The sequence below is a fragment of the Camelus dromedarius genome, chromosome 6 (assembly GCF_036321535.1).
Source record: "Camelus dromedarius isolate mCamDro1 chromosome 6, mCamDro1.pat, whole genome shotgun sequence".
Lineage (NCBI taxonomy): Eukaryota > Metazoa > Chordata > Mammalia > Artiodactyla > Camelidae > Camelus > Camelus dromedarius.
The window spans coordinates 23,421,723-23,439,728 of NC_087441.1; the positions used below are offsets into that span (position 1 = coordinate 23,421,723).

Below are 18,006 nucleotides of genomic sequence, written 5' to 3' on the forward strand. Positions count from 1 at the left end.
AGTCAGAGCTAATTTGCTAATTATAAGTCACTTCCTATTTTAGACATCCTGATGACTTATGGTCAAATGCTTATATTCATCATGATGATTGAAGAATTGTAGTGTTTAAGCCGGGTGAGAGATGGAAGAAGAGTGGAGAAAAAGGAAAGAGGTCAAGTGGAGGCTTTGTGATTTCTCTGGGTAACTGTTCATACAGCTCAGACAGGATGGGGCGCCGTGGGACACACAAAGCACCACCTGAGAACTATTCTTGCCTAACTGATCCGGAATCTAATAAGAAGTCTGGAAAAACAAGTTAAATGAGACCAAAAGAAAGCGATCAGCCAAATCCAGAAAATGAGCTAGTCCAGATGACCTAATTGCCTTAATGAATAGCATGAAAAATTAAAATGGAATATTACCGAATAAGAGAGTTTTAAGAAATGTTAGCAATCAAAAGCAACAAGTGTCTGTATAGTTGACAATCTGAGAAATTAGAATACATACTTAGGATTGGATTGTTTAAAAAATCATTTAGCTAAGTGTTAACAGTGGTGGTTATGTAAAAAGAACAGATTCTTATCAATTAGAGATGCACACTGATGTATTTGTGTCAGGACACAATATCTGGAATTTGCTTTGAAATAACCCAGAAAAAAAAAAAGATGAAAAATGAAATAAACTTGGCAAAATGTCGGTAACTGTTGAAACTGGATGATGGATATATGGGGGTTCACTGCACTCCTCTCTACTTTCTTGTACGTTAGAAGTTCCCACAGTAGGTTTAAAAATACTATAAATATTTTTTAAATGCATTGTTCTAAAATCTGGCTGATGGTCAGAAGCTTCTTGGGGGAGCTTAAAAATAAAAAAAGGTTCCAGGAGTTGCACAGCCCTCCAGAATCAGTCCTCTGTGGGTACATTTGTATGGGGTGGAAGAATGAGCCACTTATAACTAACTTCCCAGGTCATGTGCTGCCAGTGCTTGTGGCCAACACAGCCATAGGTCATCTCTTCTAAGGTCTGACCCGAGAAGTCTCACATCACTTCTCCTTCCTCTCCCTCTAATTTCTTTCTTTCTCTCTCTGCTTCTCCCTCTTGTCTTCTCTTGCTGCACTTTACAAAGGCTCAGGGCAGGAACCATCTGAGGAGCACAGGTACCTAGCATCTTGCAGGAACGGGCACTGGCAGGTGTTCCCCACTCCCCTCTGGGCCTCTGTGTCCTCATTTTTAAACCAGATGCCTTACCCTTCAAGGTCAGGTCTCTTACTATCCATGGGTGAGAGATGTATCCCCTGCTCGGGTGTAACTTGAAATAAAATTATTTGAGAAGCATGGTCTTAATATCTGGGCCTTTTCCTTTCAGCATTCATAAACAAAACACATCAAAATTTGTTCTTAAATAATTTATTTTTTTTAATATTGACTTTTGTGAAAAGTTACATTTCAATTTAAGGAATCTTGAAAAAAGCCAACACAGAGCCGACAGTTTTCTATCAGACAACTAAATGTGCAAATTTCAAATGCTTTCTATAATAAGTATAAATATTTCCACTTTTCACATTAAGGATGAAAATATTGAAACACATAAAATAGTAAAACAGCAACTTTAAAAGAACTAGGTGAAGAAAACTGATGTTTATTTGAACAATTTAGAAAGAAATTATAAAGGTTATGTGAAGGAAAAAGGTTTATGGTGTTCCAAGGGGAAAACACATCACATAGTACAAGTAAAGACCATGGAGAGTTATAGAGAGCCAAGACTTTCAGGTCAGAATACCAAACACACAAACAAACACAAAATAGCAGCCTTTACCTCTGGGAAAATGTGTTTCCCCTCCCTTTTTTCTAGAACAAGTATGACAGTAACACAAAGCACACAGAGAAATTATAGGCTAAGCACAGTAAGAAATTTCTGCTTACTCAAGGTATTAAGACTTTGCTATCCCAATGTTCAGGGGCCACTGGACACAAGGTCGCTGCCCAGCACCCCAGGACACAGCAGTGACATAGCAAAGAGAGGCAACATCTTTTCCAGTGACTTTGTCCAATCTCATCCCGGTTCCTTCCCAATCATCTCTCTAAGGAGGTAGGATACACAGAAGCATTTAAACAACATGGAGTGAGGTTTCTTATTGAGGGCCTGGGAGGTGGCACTAGCCAAAGTTTCATGAAGAAGCGTGAGATTTTAATGAATTTCCTACAGATGCAATTCCTTCTTTCCCAGGGAAGGCAATCGAAGTGCAAGGAAGAGCCCGACTCCCCCACTGTGGTCAGGAACTTGCCTGGGTCTGTGATGTGACTGAAAGCAAATATGATGTCTCAAGAAAACAGTACAGCATGTTGCTCAGACCAGAAGAGAGATCTTCACTTAAATAACCTTAAAGTTTGCAATAAAATAAATAAAGTGACTGACAGACATACACGGAGCTCCTTTTAACAAGGTAGCTGGTTGAGTTCATGTGTATAGAAGAGGTGCCTGCCCCAACAACAACCAGAAAATAGGTTATTATTATTCAGTCTTCTTACTTAAACCTCTAGGGCAGCATCTCGACATAAAAAAATTCCCTCATACATAATATAAGGGGACATTATATATGAATATATCTCTATGCACACCTCAGTTCAAGCTAACCTTGAGAAGTAAAGACAGTGATAACCAAAAGAGGTACCCTTCTGCCCACTGACTTATTCTGAGTCTTAAAAGGTGCATATCGTAAAGAGCAGCAGGTTGGCTTTTCATCACAAATGTGTTTGGTCTCAGCAGCGTCAGAATCACAGTCCGTGGATGGTTCTGCTTCTGCCGTGTCTGTGGGAAAGGAACAAGGCAGGCAGGGAAAAACCACCACCGACTGACCCCGGAATCTGTCCACTTTGCCTGGGCTTCCCGAGCTTCTGGCAGAGGGCCTGCGGCCCCGAGGCTCCGCCTCCCTGTCTCTGAGAGATGCTGATGGAGGGCAGGGAACAGCTCTGAACTGTGTGTCTTTTCCCTTTCCTCGGAAGGTGATGAAGCAGTCCTGGCCCTGGTATGAAGTCCATGAAGTTCCTGGCCTTCTGCCTGGGAGGAGAAGGGGAGGACCCCGGGCTGAATCCGACACCACCTGCTGCCGGTCACATGCTTCGCTCAGATTCCTGGCCGTGACTGAGTGTGTCTTTCCTCCCCTGTTTAGAGACACTCCATGCAGGGACAGACCCTCCGGTGGCACCGGGGCACTGAGAGCATAGCACCACGCTGGCTAAGGCTCCAGGCCGCTCTGGGCTGGGGTGGGCCTGCCAGCTTCGGGTCAGCCGTACATCTGCTTGAACTGAAAGCACTCGTTGCAGTAGCCGTTACACTTGGCATTGCCGAAGTGGTCGCAGGCGGGGGCCCGGCAGCGCTGCGTGGGGGGCTCCTCGGGGACGAGCTCTGGCCGCCGGGGGCCCGGGCCCGCTCGCTGGCTGAGCGGCTGGCACTCCAAGCAGAGCTCCTGGCTGCGGCAGGCCAGGACGTTCCTGCAGGTGGCGCGGGTGCACTTGGACCTGGAGGCGCTCTGGGGGGCTCGGGGCACGTCTCTGCGCTGGCTGGATCTCTGGGTGGAGAGAGAGCAGAAAAAACCATTGCTCACTTTTCTCAGGGAGAGCAGTGCTGTCTCTTTGAACAGCGGGGGTCCTACAAAGGGCTCTGTGGGGTGAAGAGTGTCTGCCTAACCAAGGGGACAGGAGTCTCCAAGGACCTTTCCTCACCAACCCATGAAAACAGATCAGGCTCCTGGGAGGTCAAGCGGAAGCACCAATCCCAGGAGGGAGGCTGGCAAATGCCGGCCCAGTTCACTTCCATTTGTATTAACACTATGCTGCCTTCATCTAGACAGAGTCCCTACCACTCCACAGCCAACGGAAGAGGTGCTTCTTAATTAGTGCCTGCTTTTCTCGTAAGTCAGTAAGTGGAGGCCCTGGGATGCCCTGCGCCTCCTGCTTCCATCTCATGATAGAGGGTTACTTAAGAAAGGCTGCCGGCCACTTAGATGTCTGTGCTTCTACTGCAAACCCAAGAAGTCTCTCATGGCCATCTGGCTCTTTGGAGGCCTTAAGAGGTTTTATTCTACAGATGATTTTATATGCCACTTAAAATGAATTCTGTAGTAAACTTAGGCCATGAAAATCAATAGGAACTGCTGTGCTTCCAATCCTGGGGGCCACAGTGACTTCCCCCCAATTCTTCCCTGGAACTTGGCAGGTAGGAGAGGCTGCATATCACAGCCGGAAGAAACTGCTCCAGCGAGGAGGCCGGGCCACAGAAGAGGGGAATGTCTTACCAGTTGTTCTTCAGTCCTTTTTGCTTCATGGAATCTCTGATTCTGAGCTTCGATGAAACACTTCTGACAGTATCCTTCAAACACGGTGCTTCCCAGGGCACCACACTCCCTCCCCAGACAGGGGACAGCATTCTGGAACCTGGAGGCTGTGGGACTGGCTTTCCCTGAGGCAGCGACAAAATCTAGAAGAGAGATGAGGCTAATCAGCAACACATATGGGTCACTGAGCAGAGAGACACTGACACAGAGAAACAAACAGGGTCCTGCACATACAGATGAGGCCACTCTTCGCTGTACCCATGAGAGCAGCCTCCTAGAAGCTCGGCAAGTAATACACAATAATAGTACCATTACTGAAACATCTCTGACTTTACAAACTTCTTGCTTATGAACCTGCTACACAGTTCGACCACAGTTACAGAACTGAGATATTAACTGCCTGTCCTTCTTTCAAAATCTGCAATTTCTAAAAGCACGCGTTCTTACAATGTCAGCGGAGACCCCTTCTTTCTACCTACTGCTCTTCAGGTTTTGCGTTTTCTCTATGATGCCGAAGTTTCAAAAGAAGTCTAGCTTAAACTCCATCTTATACACATGACACCGTGTGACTTTATAAAAACAAATTCTCTGAACTCTACCTACTGGGTGCTTTTGGGTCTTAGCGCATGCTAGTCTGGGCCTTTTGTCTCCACGTGCACTGGCAGAGCCACCGTGACTGTCTCCCTTTGCCAACCACACTCTACCCTGCGGCACAGAGGGGTTCCCTTTTTGAGGTTCAGGAGCAAACCGCCTTCTGGATGGGCTTTGGAATGGGGGTTAGGGAAATCCATTATCTTACTCACGTTTATTTTCTCTGTACTCAATGAAACACAGCGTGCAAAAGCCTTTGTTCTCTGGAGTCCCAAAATACATGCACCCCGCTTTCCTGCACTTGCTCGTCCCAGTCCTGTCCCCTGGTGTCCGCGTGGCTGGGGAGTGGCAGCCGGAGGGGGCCTCGGCCCCGGCCCGGCGGCAGGAGTGAGGGGAGAGGCTTGGGATGAGCTGTGAGGGGTCGGACTTGGAGCGCTGGTGACAGGCAGGTGGGATGCTGGAGCCGAGGTCTGAGGTGGGCTCGGCCGTAGCCCTTTTAAAGCAAGTGCTGCAGATCCCGTTAAACGTCCTGGTGACATCCTGGAGGCAGGCCCGGCACTTGCTGGGGTCCAGGTGGGGTGCGGGGTCCAAGGGTTGGCCGGTGTTCAGCTGCCGGGCGTGGTGGCAGCGCTCGCAGAATCCGTTGTGCTGCACGTTGAGCGTGAAAGGGCAGCCGGGGCTCCTGCACTTCATGGCCGTAGTCTCGCTGAACAAGAAGAGGCTGGGCGCCGTCGGAGGGGCCGAGTGGGGGCCCCCGGAGGGCTCCTTGGGGCTCCAGGCTTCGCCCCGAGAGGCCCCGAGTGCCAGGCCGGGGAGCGCCTCGGGGCCTGGCTTGGAGTTGGGCTTCGGGGCTTTGGTCTGGTTCTTCTGCCGCCGCTCCGAGCACTCGTGGCAAAACGGCTGGGTGTTGACGGACATGAAGAAAGGGCAGTTGGGTGTTTCACATTTTATGTCCATGAGAGAAAGCTGGGGGATGGAAGGTTCCAAAGGATTCGGAGGGTGCGTGTCTCGCCGCCCCTGCTCGTTATTTTCTTGCCACTTCTTGTACTCATGCTGGACAAGTTCAAAGTAATCATCTACCAAATTTATTTCTTTTGGTAAGTTCGCTTCATCCAACCTAAAGACCAAAAGGGAAATGTGAGACTACGGCTGTGCACAGACACACACACAGACACACAATTTTACATCATCAGCTCAGAGAGCGAACTTGTAGAATGTGGATCGCAGCAATAACCTTGTAACTGTTCACTGAACTGCAGCCTGTGATAGAGCTTACATCTCTAACACAGCACAGGCCAATCCTGCTGAGAAGATGTCATTATTTCCAGAATCACAATTTTATTTGATCAATTTTGGTTCACCCCAAATTACAGATAATTCTAAGGAAAGAGATGTGCAGGGGCTGCCACCACACTTCATTACTCTATTCTTTTTTGAAAATGTCACTTTTATTTTCTAACTTCTCAGAGACTAAATTTCTAGTGAAATATTATTCAGGGTATTCATTTGAGACTAGCCTACTTTATAGCACTAACTACGCTGGAACTTTGTGTTCTGAATTCTGCTGTTATTAATTTTCACCGTACACCTGGTTCCTATTAGCGTTAACTGCAGGAGCGGTCACTAAGAGGTGGACACACCCCCAGGTGCTACGTTCTGACTTCTGACTCTGTAATTTGTCCATCTCCACTTGGAGAAACCGATTCTCTTAGGCCTTCTCGGTCTTTTCCTGTGTCTTTCAAATTCTAGGAAACAGGCATCTCTTTATCATAAAGCCAGTACTGACAATTTCGATACCTGTACAACCTGCACCCTGGGTCTCTCCTCCCTTCTCCCTGTGGCAAAGTCATGTGTCTGCAACCTTAAACATTTGACAGCTCAGTCTGTGTCTGACGCGTCTGCCTTACCCAGAAGCCAAGAGAAAGAGGCTTTTGTTTCCAAGAATTTTCACTTGCTGGTCTAGCACTAGGGCAATTAAAAAAAAACCACCCCTTGATGTAAACACCCTTTTAGAAGCCACAGTTCCGACTCTCACATCCAAACAGGCAGGAAAATCATTACAGATAAGCTGCTTGTTCCCATTTGAAAGCAAAGCCAGTACTGCCTGAAATGAATGTCTTTCACTCTCATACAAGCCTCTGAATTTGTTTCACATTGGAGGAAACTGGCTTCAAATATCTTTACTGTTGAGCTTTGGGGTGGCAGCAGCCTCTGTGGCTGAAGTAAAAACAGCGGAAGATGACAAACGATGGTGCTAAAAACAAACTGCTTACTTTGCAGCGTTAATTAAATGGGTGGTGCCATGGTCCCAGCCTTGGACTGGGATTTCTATCACCGTCAAGTACTCTTTGAGCAGCTTTTCCTTCATCTCATTCTCAGGATCTGTCAGAAAGTGAACTTTCAAGTCTTCGAATCTTCCCCGCTCTCTGTTAACGAGTGGGACAGCTCGAATTTCTGAGGGAAAAAAAAGTAACACATAAGCCAAATACAATCCTACTGCATGAGATTATGTGTGAGGCCATGTATATAATGACTACATTTTGAAAATGCAGAAAGGATATAATTACAGAGTGGAAAAGTATTATCTAGCCACAAAATCAAATGTGGAAACAAACTGTGCTGAACTCTAATAGAAAATGTACTGTTTCCAGGAAGCTCACAGAATATTTAGAGGCCTGGAGGCAGTGAATCGTATTGGTCAAATTCCCACACTTCAGAATCAGATTGACCTGAGTTCGAATCCTGACTTGCCACTATCCAGCTCTGTGATATCAGGCAAATTATTTAACCTCTCTGAGCTTCCAGTGTCTTATCTGTAAAATAAGGTTACCAGTGCTTACAGCATCCACGGGGATTCTGTGAGGATGAAATAGATAGAATAATGTATCCAAAGTACTTACCCAGTGCCTTATTCATTCCACATTAAGCTATCACAGTAATAGCTAAACCACCATTTACCTGCCTCATGTCAGGCACTATATTAAGGGTTCTGTGTGCCTTAATATGCCATACACATGTATCTCCTACTTGCCACTAACATGCTGAAAGTACTTTCCAAACTAAACACAAAAAGGCAGGGAGGGGCATTATGATTACTGTCACTGCTTTACTGCTGCTAATCAAATAAATGACAGATTACTATATTTAAATAAAACTAATATACTTAAATGACACTATTTCAATTAGGAGCAAAAGAGTGAACCCTGACGTTCAGTAGGCACAGGGTGTACTGGTATCTACCAGCAGTTACAAATGTGAACAGATGCTCAGTTTTCTCACCAGGTCCACTGTCCTTCAGGGTCACCAGGGGTACGAAGTGTTGGCTGTCATAGCCGAGAACGATGGGGTATCTGTGGCATTCCTGGGCAGGCCAATGGAGTGGCAAGTAAATTCCGCCCACCTTCACAGGAGCGAAATTGGAACCCGATTCCAAACTTCTCAGCATTTTGTCTGTTTAAGGAAAGAGAAAGGAAAAATAAGGCCCTCCGTGACTTCCATAGGATTCCATTAGCTATAATCGCCTACAACTTCGGTGGTGTGGACCTTCCCAAGAGCTAAAGCAGCTGAAAATAAATAATAAATAAACTTAAATACAGATAAGCCATCTGCAAGCATCTCACCTGAAATGACAATGATGGGCCTTCTTAGGATGTTGCAAAGGACAAATACATGTATTTCTTCCAGTGAATGATACTGAAGCCCACTCCGGGCTGCCGGGGCGTCTGTGGATGCCATTTTGACAAGGTTGTCCCACTCATCAGTCCAATTCTGAGGGGGGAGAGCGAAACGATTGAGCGTACTCTGCACTCTGAGACAATTCTGGCTTCACTCTGTAATTGTTTATTTACAGCACTCAGCTTACTTTTCCCCTTTCTCTAAATCATCATTCAAACAGTCACCCTGTTTTCCCCATTTTGGTTTTCTTCCTTTACTTTTTTCCACTAGCAAGGCAAATTCAAAAGTAGGGGAGGATGGGGACAGCACCTGCTTTCAGAAAAAATCCCTGATGAGGCATGACCTCGAAGCCCCCCATCCGAAGGTGCACAAAAATCCCAAACTTGTGACTGAAGATGGGAGGCACCACCTGAATTTGATTGGCTGGCTCAGCAAAGCATGCAAAGGGTAATCAAACTGAAAGCCAACCAAAACACCACAGGGAAGGCCCTGATCAGAAAGAACGTGCTAAAATGACTCTCCAGCTGGGAAGCTCCTGCCTGGGAGTCTCCCCGCAGTGTCAAAGCCTGGGGATCATCCCACAGGAGGTTTCTGGTGTTTTCCATTGACTCCGCTTTGCCAAGTTCACATGACCTGGCAAATCAAACGCTCCCTGAGAGCAGGGACCGGCCTAAGGTACCCTTTTCCCTCCATGGAGCTCCGTCCACAGATGCTGACGGGGATACACAACATACCCGGGTATCGTAGCAAAGTCCTGTTTCCACGAATTCCTGAGACTTTAGAGACTCCAGCTGCCAGCGGAATTTGAAGTTGCGCGTGTCAGTCTCCTTGAGGGTGCTGAAGAGCGCCTTCCTCAGGACCAGGTCTGTGTCCTGAACACCCCACATGTACTGGGAAGCAGCGTGCATGAGGCAGTTTCCGTCGCCTGCGGACAGAAGCGGGGCAAATTCAAGCCATCCACATCTAAGGCCCGGAAAAGCTTTCTGGAATAAATGAGCCTTACTGCTACCATCAGGGACCCAATGGGAGGCTTGGGAGAAATGCAAAGGGCTTCATTATTTAGTCAAAGGGCCAAGTGGTAACATTCCACAAGGCAATGACGGCTTTAAGGTGAATATCATTCTTCTCACTTGTATTTTAAATGAATGATCCTAACAGAGCCAGGGAACCAGGGACTGAGAGTCAGGAGACCTTGGTTCCAGGCTGGCTCTGCCCTAACTAGATTAGATGACATTGGAGGGAAATTCCTTAACCTCTGAGAGTATTTTTCCTCTTTGTGAAATGAGGGCATCGGATTATGATCTCTAAAGTCCATCCCTTGCTAACATTCCTTGATTTTCTGGCTAAGACGCTGGCACTATTACTCTGTGACCCTACACAGGGCAACACGCTCAAACCAGGAAGCTGGTTGGGCTCCATCTACTAGACAGGGACAGTCTAGCTATGACTGAGTGGCTTGACCATCCCACTGCAGTTCTGGGGGCCTGGGAGTTTCCTCTTCTCATTTGTAAGCTGGGACTGAGAATACACAGTTACCTACTGCCTGCTGGCCCCCGCTCCCTAGCAATGCCTTGAGTGAACCCGTCTGTCAGCAATCATGGAGTTCTTTCACAGAGCTAACGAGGGCCTGGGTGGCTGCATTTCAAACATAATTCATTGTTTACTGGCATTTTCAGAATACTGAGCATTCTGAGAAAAAGACAGGTCTAATTTTATTCCATCACTTTGTTACTTTCATAGCTTAAAATCCACAATTCACGAGCCTGCATTCTTTGACCTCCAAAGAATAAACGTTTTGGAGGGATGTTTAACATTAAAAAGTTAACTCCTTAGTCTCCTTTGGCAAGTGCATAACTGTTTTTCATGAAGAAAAGTTCAACTGGTTTCTTACACTGCTCTACAGGGCAATAAAGTTACTTGAAATGTTACCATATTTTAATTATAGTCAAACAGAAAAAAAAAACCCAACCAAAAACAAAAAAAACCCTCAAATATATGGCCACAGCCAGTATCCCTTCAATTTACGCACTTAGAAAAACCAGCATTTAGACAAACGAACAAAAAAGATCGCTTAAGCCGTGTGTCTTGGCAGAAGTGTGGCAACAATTGCACTGTTGAAATTTCCCCTTTGCAAAATCTAGAGCAAAGATAAGGCTTTTTTTCTTCTTCTTGTGCTTACTTTCAGTTCTTTATTGAGATGCAGCAGCATAAAATTCCCTAAGTAACATCTGGAATTCCCCAGTGCTAAGTTATTTGACTAGCAATTGAGCAACAGCCATTGTACTTTTTGTTCTGATGTGTAGACATTTAAACTGCGAAGTGCACCCTGGACTTTCCAAGTGGGTGTGGTCAGGGTGAGCTGGAATCAGGCTACTCATTATACAAGTGAAATCGCGGCAGCCAATAGACGCTGGGATTTTTCACATGAAGTTTCAATTTTATGCCTCCTACTCCCTTCCTCATACACCACAGTCTCATATCCTCAAATGCGAACTTGTGAATCACCCCTCCCCAAACAGACCACTGACTCCGTAGAACCCTCCTACTGGGGGCAGGCTTAAAAAACAACGCTGCTAATAAAATCAGAGAGGAAAAGTCATTTGTTTTCCTCCCTCCCCTAAATACCTTGTCTTCCTTTTCCAGAATTTTAAGGAATTTTCGTGCAAGTGGGGAAATAAAAGGATTCTGAGCCTAAAAATCTCGATTTCCCAGAAAACGATATCAAAATGCACCTGATTTCGTAGTCTTATTTGTAGCATGAATCCTGGATTTAAGTGACATATCTTTGCAAAACAAGTGTTTACTCTTTACATTATATCCATTTTTCTTTAAGGGACTGCAGCAAGTTAGACCTAAAATCTCAGTTAATTCTGTTCATAATATGGATTTTCTCTTTCTACCATATTTCTAATTTGGAAGAATCTCTTTGTTTCCAACTTTCCCAAAGCTGACTCCACCTCTTTTTGCAACAAAATAGGAGAGAGTTAAAACCATAAACTGTCAGGAATACAAACTCCTTGATGATGACTTAACATAATTACCTGCTCCCAAGCATCACTTGATTTAATGCCAACAACAATGTAAACACTAGCAATCCCCAGTTTTCTTTCTGTGTTTCTAAGAATCTGTGCTTCAAAAATAAAAGTAATCTTGAGGTGTTGCGCCTGACCCCCAGAACCAAAGCCAAAAGCATGTCCCTCAATCATGCCACGTTACCCAAGTCAAAAATGGCCAAAGGGAATGTACAAATGAATTTCATTAAGTTAATGTTCTTATCATCTCATTGTCAACTAGGATGTATTATTTTGCCCTTTGATGTATTATTTTGATTGGGATAGCTTAGGACTGTCACTGATCTAAGGACAAGAGACTCCTGCTTTTACCTAGACTGTAAGCATTTAGTTGTCTACGCACTTCTTGTAATAATTAGCTACATCTATAAAGCAGAATTTTGACCTGCATGAAACAGTATGCTTGAATGTTTCTGTGATGCACATACTTCTGCTCAAAGGAAATAATTAAAAATCAAAACAGTAAAGCTTAGAGCAGGAAACAGCTATCAGTCATAAATGGCCATTGGGCAGACAGGCACACGTAGCAAGAAATTCAGTACTAGGAATCCCTAAAAATAATGAAGTAGAGGCCTAAAATCTGCACTAAGAAACTCAAATATCTTTTTAATGCATTTCATGGGACCACAGGCAACCGAACGTAGGTAAGGGAGGAACTGACAACAGCTATTGCTTAACCCATAAAATGCCATCGATTCAAGAAGTGTAAGCATTTTCTAAGGACAGTGGGGAACAATACCAATTTTCACACGAGGCTTTCCTTGTGAACTTAAAGCCTTTTAATATTTGCATTACTGGCTAGGGAAGGGCATTTTACAGATGATTAAACAGTCAAAAAGAATTAGATACCGAAGTCATACATACATACCAGACATATACACTTAATGGGTGCATGGTGTCTAGAAATGCATTCCCCAAGCCTCAGTGTGCTCTGCTTTCTAATACACACAACTAGAAAACAGCCTTAATTAAAACAGCCATAAAACAAGCCTGCTCTCATCACACGCCCCTTATAGAGTCTCTGTCCTAAGGTGTCTATGGCCTGGAGAGATGTGATTTGGGGCTGGGCTGGGGCTGTTACCTTTTAATGAATGGGGACCCAGCACCCTGGGAGTCAAACCCCTGCCCCCACCGCCCCCGGGAAAAAAGCATGTCTTACCATTTGTTTTCAGTGCCACAAGCTTCCTGACTTCCCGACACCAGTTGAGTTTCTTCTGGCTTTCCAGGGAGGCCTGGATGTTTCTGTCAATGAGAGCCTTGTGGATGATCTCCCGAAATTGTGGACAAAACTGGCAAGTTCTGAACATTTCCAGCGTGTATCGGTGCATGGATTTAAAATGGTGAATGATTCCATTGGTAGGTTTAAAAATGTCTTCTGGAGTTCTCTCTCTTATCTTCACAGCTTTCCGCATATTGCTCAAATACAAAGCCAGAGGAAGAAGTTGCTCAGCCATTGTGCTATATCTGAAGAGGAGGGAAAGAAAACCCCACTCCGTTAGCTCGCCTTTGATATTACTCTTATACACCTGCCTGCAGGAAACCCCAGCGTCTGATCTGGTCATTACCCTAATTGGTAGGCAAAGGATCTTAGTCACCTCTACTCCCAGGATACTAGCTGGCCCCAAAGATTAACTCACACTGGACTGTTTTAAGTTACATCACTTTTAAAGATTAGTCTAAACAGGAGAAGGAAGGCGGGGAGTGGGTACTGAGGGGGAGGGGAATAACCCGTGTTTTCAGTAACGTTTGTCAGGGAGCCAAGCCTGTCTGTCAGCAGCAGGTACTCTGCCCCATAACCCGAATGAAGCTCCCATGCTACTCTGATACTACTCTGGGTCAGCAATTGAATTTTAAGAGCCCTGAATGCCAGTTACAGGCACAACGTAGCCCTGACAAGTCTGGCTCTTCTTCTAAGAAGACCACCAAGCAATCGTTGCTCTTAGGCAAAATCTTGATTTATTGCTTTTAAGCACTCCCTCCCCATACTGGAAAGACAGTGAATATTTTGCGGAAAATCTTGCAATTTTATGCTGCCACTGAGGCTGTGGACTGGAGTTTCCTCTTTAGTCCCAGGGAGAAATATGTATAAAGAGTTTATTTATAAAATGTATTAGTAATATAGAGCTAAAACTGAATGTTTTATAAACAACAAAAAAGCCTATTTCCAGCAAGATGCTTTGCAATTTTCAGAGCAAACGGTCAGCAGGCTTTCAGAACCTCTCCACTGAGCTTTACAACATAAGAAAAGGAAATGTTATAATAACAGAATAATAAATCCTACTTGCAAGAGCAGATATTGGAGCTGCACTGCTTGAACAACTGCCAACCAAATTCTATTATCGTCCTCTATGTACCAAGACTGATGCATTTCCCACTCTGTCTTCACCCTGAAATCCTCAAGCATAATCAGCTGGTAGAAAGAAAGGAAAGGCTGGAAGCAGACAAGAAAAGAAATTTCAGCCAGAGGGGCCACTCAGGGCAAATGAAAGAGGAGTGGGGCAAAACCCAGCATCTCCAACCGATGCTGTGAGTTGACAGAACCTTGGACCTCTACATCCTAGAGCTGTGTGGAGAGCCGGCTTGAATTCACTGGCCCTTAGCAGGGTGCTTATCATCCATCCTAATTTCCAGACAAAGACAGTTTCAGAGCATGAAGAGGGTCCCTAGGAAGTTTTACCCCAGTTGTCAATCCCACTTCTGTATCATACTTTTTGCCAGGGCAAGCCTCTAGCTGAGAAAGAACGTAAACCTATGTAAGAGGGGGAAGAAAGAAACCTAGGTTATTGGGAAGCCGCTCCTAGGTGGGTCTAGGCTCCCTGATAAAATGGTCTAAATTCTCTAAATTCTCGTAGCCCACTCAGAACAGAGACTTGGGCTAGATGACTCCAAGGTTGCTTCTAAGTTTTCTGGTGGTAGTTTTAGATTGCGATTCCTCATCTGATTGCTGGATGATGCCTGGAAGAAGTCAGTCATTCTCTGGGTCAAATGGTAATCTCTCCTTTGATGTCAGACATTCCCTGCAGGTGGATTTGGGCAAAATCACGGCAGGCTCACAGACATAACAAAGGGACAAAACAATCACACGCACTTCCCCTTTGTGACACGAGAAGTCTCTTTCACGATGTCATTCATTTGTCCATCCATCACTTGACAAGCACGGCCTGACCACATACTACCACTGCCTGACCACCGAGCGCTGTGCTTGATGCTGAGGCTAAAAGATCAAAGATGACCTCATTCCCCGTCCTGAAATCACGCGACCATCTCTGTCTCCAGCTACGGCAGCTGAAGCACCTGTCCTGCTCAGGTAGGAACCACGCCATCCAGGGGCAGCGCTTGGCCGGGAAGCCAGGTCTTCCAACACCCGCCCCCTTGCCAGTCTCACAACACCACACCTGTGGTTGTGGTGCCTGTTGCTCTCACATGGAAACAGGCAGGCAAGAGGAAGATTTGAAACAAGCCAGGTGCAGCCTCTTTTTGCTTTTCTGATTTTTCTATTACTTTCTTCTGCACCTAAGATCTTTCAGCAAAGTTCTCAGTGAGAGCCGTAACCATAGGCAAGACATGCAAATGTCAGGATTTGATAGCCCAGTGTCATCTCATTCATAGGTTCAGCCTTGCACAGCCTGCAGAATGGCCTCCTTAAAATAAATAAAAACTCACTGCACAAGTGCCCAAGTACCCAGTACTTGGACTTCTCCACATTTAAGATTAAGGAATAATCTGACCTATGATAATTTCTGAGCTACGATTGTAAAGTCCTTATAGGCAAAGACATACAATATTACTTGTAATATTTCTTTCACATTTCTGTTACCTCACTGCCCTTTTATCAACAAATATCTCATTGAATTTTTAGAAAGTAACCCCCCCCCCCCGCCAAATTCAAAAATTGTACAAAGAATTGGGGAAAAAAAGCCAGGAGCACCGTAGACAACGAGAATAAAGCAGTAACTGCCTGTTTAATACTTGCGGTCCAGAGGACTCTTTAAACAGTGTTTCTCCCCAGAGGCTACCCTGAGACACTCGACCAGAGCGGCTTTCCAAGGAAAGGAAATTGGAAGCAGGGAGAACTGAAAACAAAGTGGTCTCAACAAGAGCTGAGCTCCTTCCTTACTTAATACCACGGCTTTCCTGAAAGGCCAGGTGGCAGGATGTGGGACGACCCCGGCTGACAAAGGCAGTCTGACTGGGGGGCAGGGGCCTGCAGATGCTCTAAACTGGAGTAACCCACCCCCCTCAGGCAGGCCGACGACCTCCTGCGACATGCACACTTCTCCGACGCTGCTGAACTCCGAGTGTCTGCAAGTTGTCCCCGCAAAGGTTAGCTGACAGGCCCCCCACCCCATCAGGCTTTGCTGCCCCTGCGACATCCCACCCTTTGGGCTGGTGCTGCACAATCTGGAAAGAAGCCACAGCGATTCTGCAAGGTCTACGTGGCCATAAGCATGCAGCGTTTGATTCTAAAAAAGCCGCGCCGCAAAGACATCAACGACCACCCCCAACCCAGCGGCCCCGGGGCCACTTTCCCCAGGCAGCTGCAGTTCAAGCTCTCTGCCATCAGCTGCAAGCAACAGCTGGCTGGAGGAAGCCTGGCTGTCACCCCCCAACATCTGGCACGGCAACCTCAACTCCCAGCAGTCCAGAACCTGCAATGGGCACAAACGGCCAACAAACTCCCCTTCAGGAACGCTGTAAACTCAAGGCCTGGTCGACGGGGCCCGCCTGCGGGTCGCTGCCAAATTCGCAGCCGCAGCTCCTGCCCCTGGAGCCGGTGGCAGATAGCACGGGGACGAGGCAGTTACCTCTCTGAGCTGCGCAATCCTCTCTCGAAATCCCAAGGGCAGGTCAGGACAGGCGCGCGCCGCAGGCTGGGGTCCGGGTCAGGGTCGGGACCGGGTGGAGGCGGCGCCCCATGGACGCCTGGCTCGGGGCTCGCTCGCCGGCCGGGCTGGCCGGGGGTGTGGATCTCGCCCGCCGCCGCCGCCGCCGCCGCCGCCGCCGCCGCCGCCGCCACTGCAGTTCTCTCGGCGGCCGCTCTCGCCGCTCCGCCCCCGCGGCCTCCTAGCTCGCTGCACTTGGCCGCCGAGGAGGCTGCAGACTGCCAGTTCTCTTTTTTCCCTTTCTGTTTTACCGCCCGCGGACAGCCGGGGATTTCCACCCAGGGACTTTCCAGTCACGTGACGCTGGGCCCGGCTCCCGGCGCCGGGACTCGGGGGTATTCCCGCCGCCGCCAGGGGGCGCAGGAGGCGCGGGAGGCGCAGGAGGCGAGGGAGGTGACCTGCGCCCCGCCCCGCCTCGCCCCGCCCCGCCCCGCCTCGCCCCGCCCCGCCTCGCCTCGCCCCGCCCCGCCTGCCGCCGGAGAAACTCCTGCGCCCCGCCCCGGGGTGTCCCCGCGTGAGTCACCTGGGCATTTCGGAAGCTGGGCCCAACGTCACATCCATGTGGAAATCGCAATGATGGGAACTGGAAATAGGTTCTTTTTCGCAGCCGTTTTTCTGCAGAAAATCATCAACTGTGGAGAACAAGAAGGGAAATAATAAAGAGAGAAAACCCTAAAAACCACCCCGGAGCCCGGGACCGCAGGCCTCCGCGGGTTTGCAGCGCTTGGGCTGCGCACGTGATGAGTTCGTAGGGGAGCGCCCTACTCTGGGCCCCCAGGGGGATTTCGAGAAAAAGTTGCAGTCACAGCCCTTGGCCCCTACTTCCAGCGTTCCTGCCAGTCCCGGGCCCCTGGCTCGTGGGATGCCGCTCCTAGGTGACGTCAGACCTCGTGGCCTTGAAATTTGCAGGGGCAAAGCCAGTCTTAGGTAAAATTAGGAATCAGAACATTTGCCAGCCTCGTCCCTCACTTGATTGATTTCCTTTCTACATTTCTGCACACCAGGCGCCCAGCTGGCCTCGAATTCAGGTAGCATTTCAGTTTAGAAATCGCTTCTAGCTCCTTCTGTCCTTGCCACTTGCTTCTAAGACCTTATGAGTCTGATAGTAGGTCGTGCTAGTAGTTCACCCCACGGTTCCAAAGGCTGATAATACTTATTACCCTCCGTTTCCCGCCCCCACCCCCTTATTAAATAGCATGTTAATGGCACTGTCTTCACCCAGAGGGTGTCCTGTGGAAATAGGTGTCAGCCACTGGGCAGTGCAGGGACATGAGTTGTGGAGGGAGGGGCACTAGGCTCTTTTACTGCCTTGGTGTCCTCCTTGGCTCATTTTCTAGAATGACTAAACTAGAACCAGACTAAAATATACCTTGTAGACTTAGGTATATTTGTCCGGCTAGATATCTCAAGTTTTGAATTAGAAAAACATTCTCCTCTCTCCAGTAAGGGCCCACAGAAACGGGGCTGGGGGCT

General features: G+C 47.2%; 1 protein-coding gene across 1 annotated transcript; it reads right to left on the reverse strand.

The window, feature by feature from the left end:
* Window positions 1–1,370: 1,370 nt before the first annotated feature.
* On the reverse strand, window positions 1,371–16,677 carry TNFAIP3 (TNF alpha induced protein 3). Its single transcript, XM_010983739.3, has 9 exons — window positions 16,456–16,677; window positions 12,810–13,114; window positions 9,314–9,504; window positions 8,525–8,672; window positions 8,184–8,354; window positions 7,178–7,358; window positions 5,117–6,021; window positions 4,275–4,456; window positions 1,371–3,548 (listed from the first exon to the last, which is right to left on the reverse strand). Exons 2-9 carry the CDS (start codon window positions 13,102–13,104, stop codon window positions 3,264–3,266), a joined length of 2,358 nt encoding a protein of 785 aa, XP_010982041.2. The 5' UTR covers window positions 13,105–13,114; window positions 16,456–16,677; the 3' UTR covers window positions 1,371–3,263.
* Between the last annotated feature and the right edge of the window lie 1,329 nt (window positions 16,678–18,006).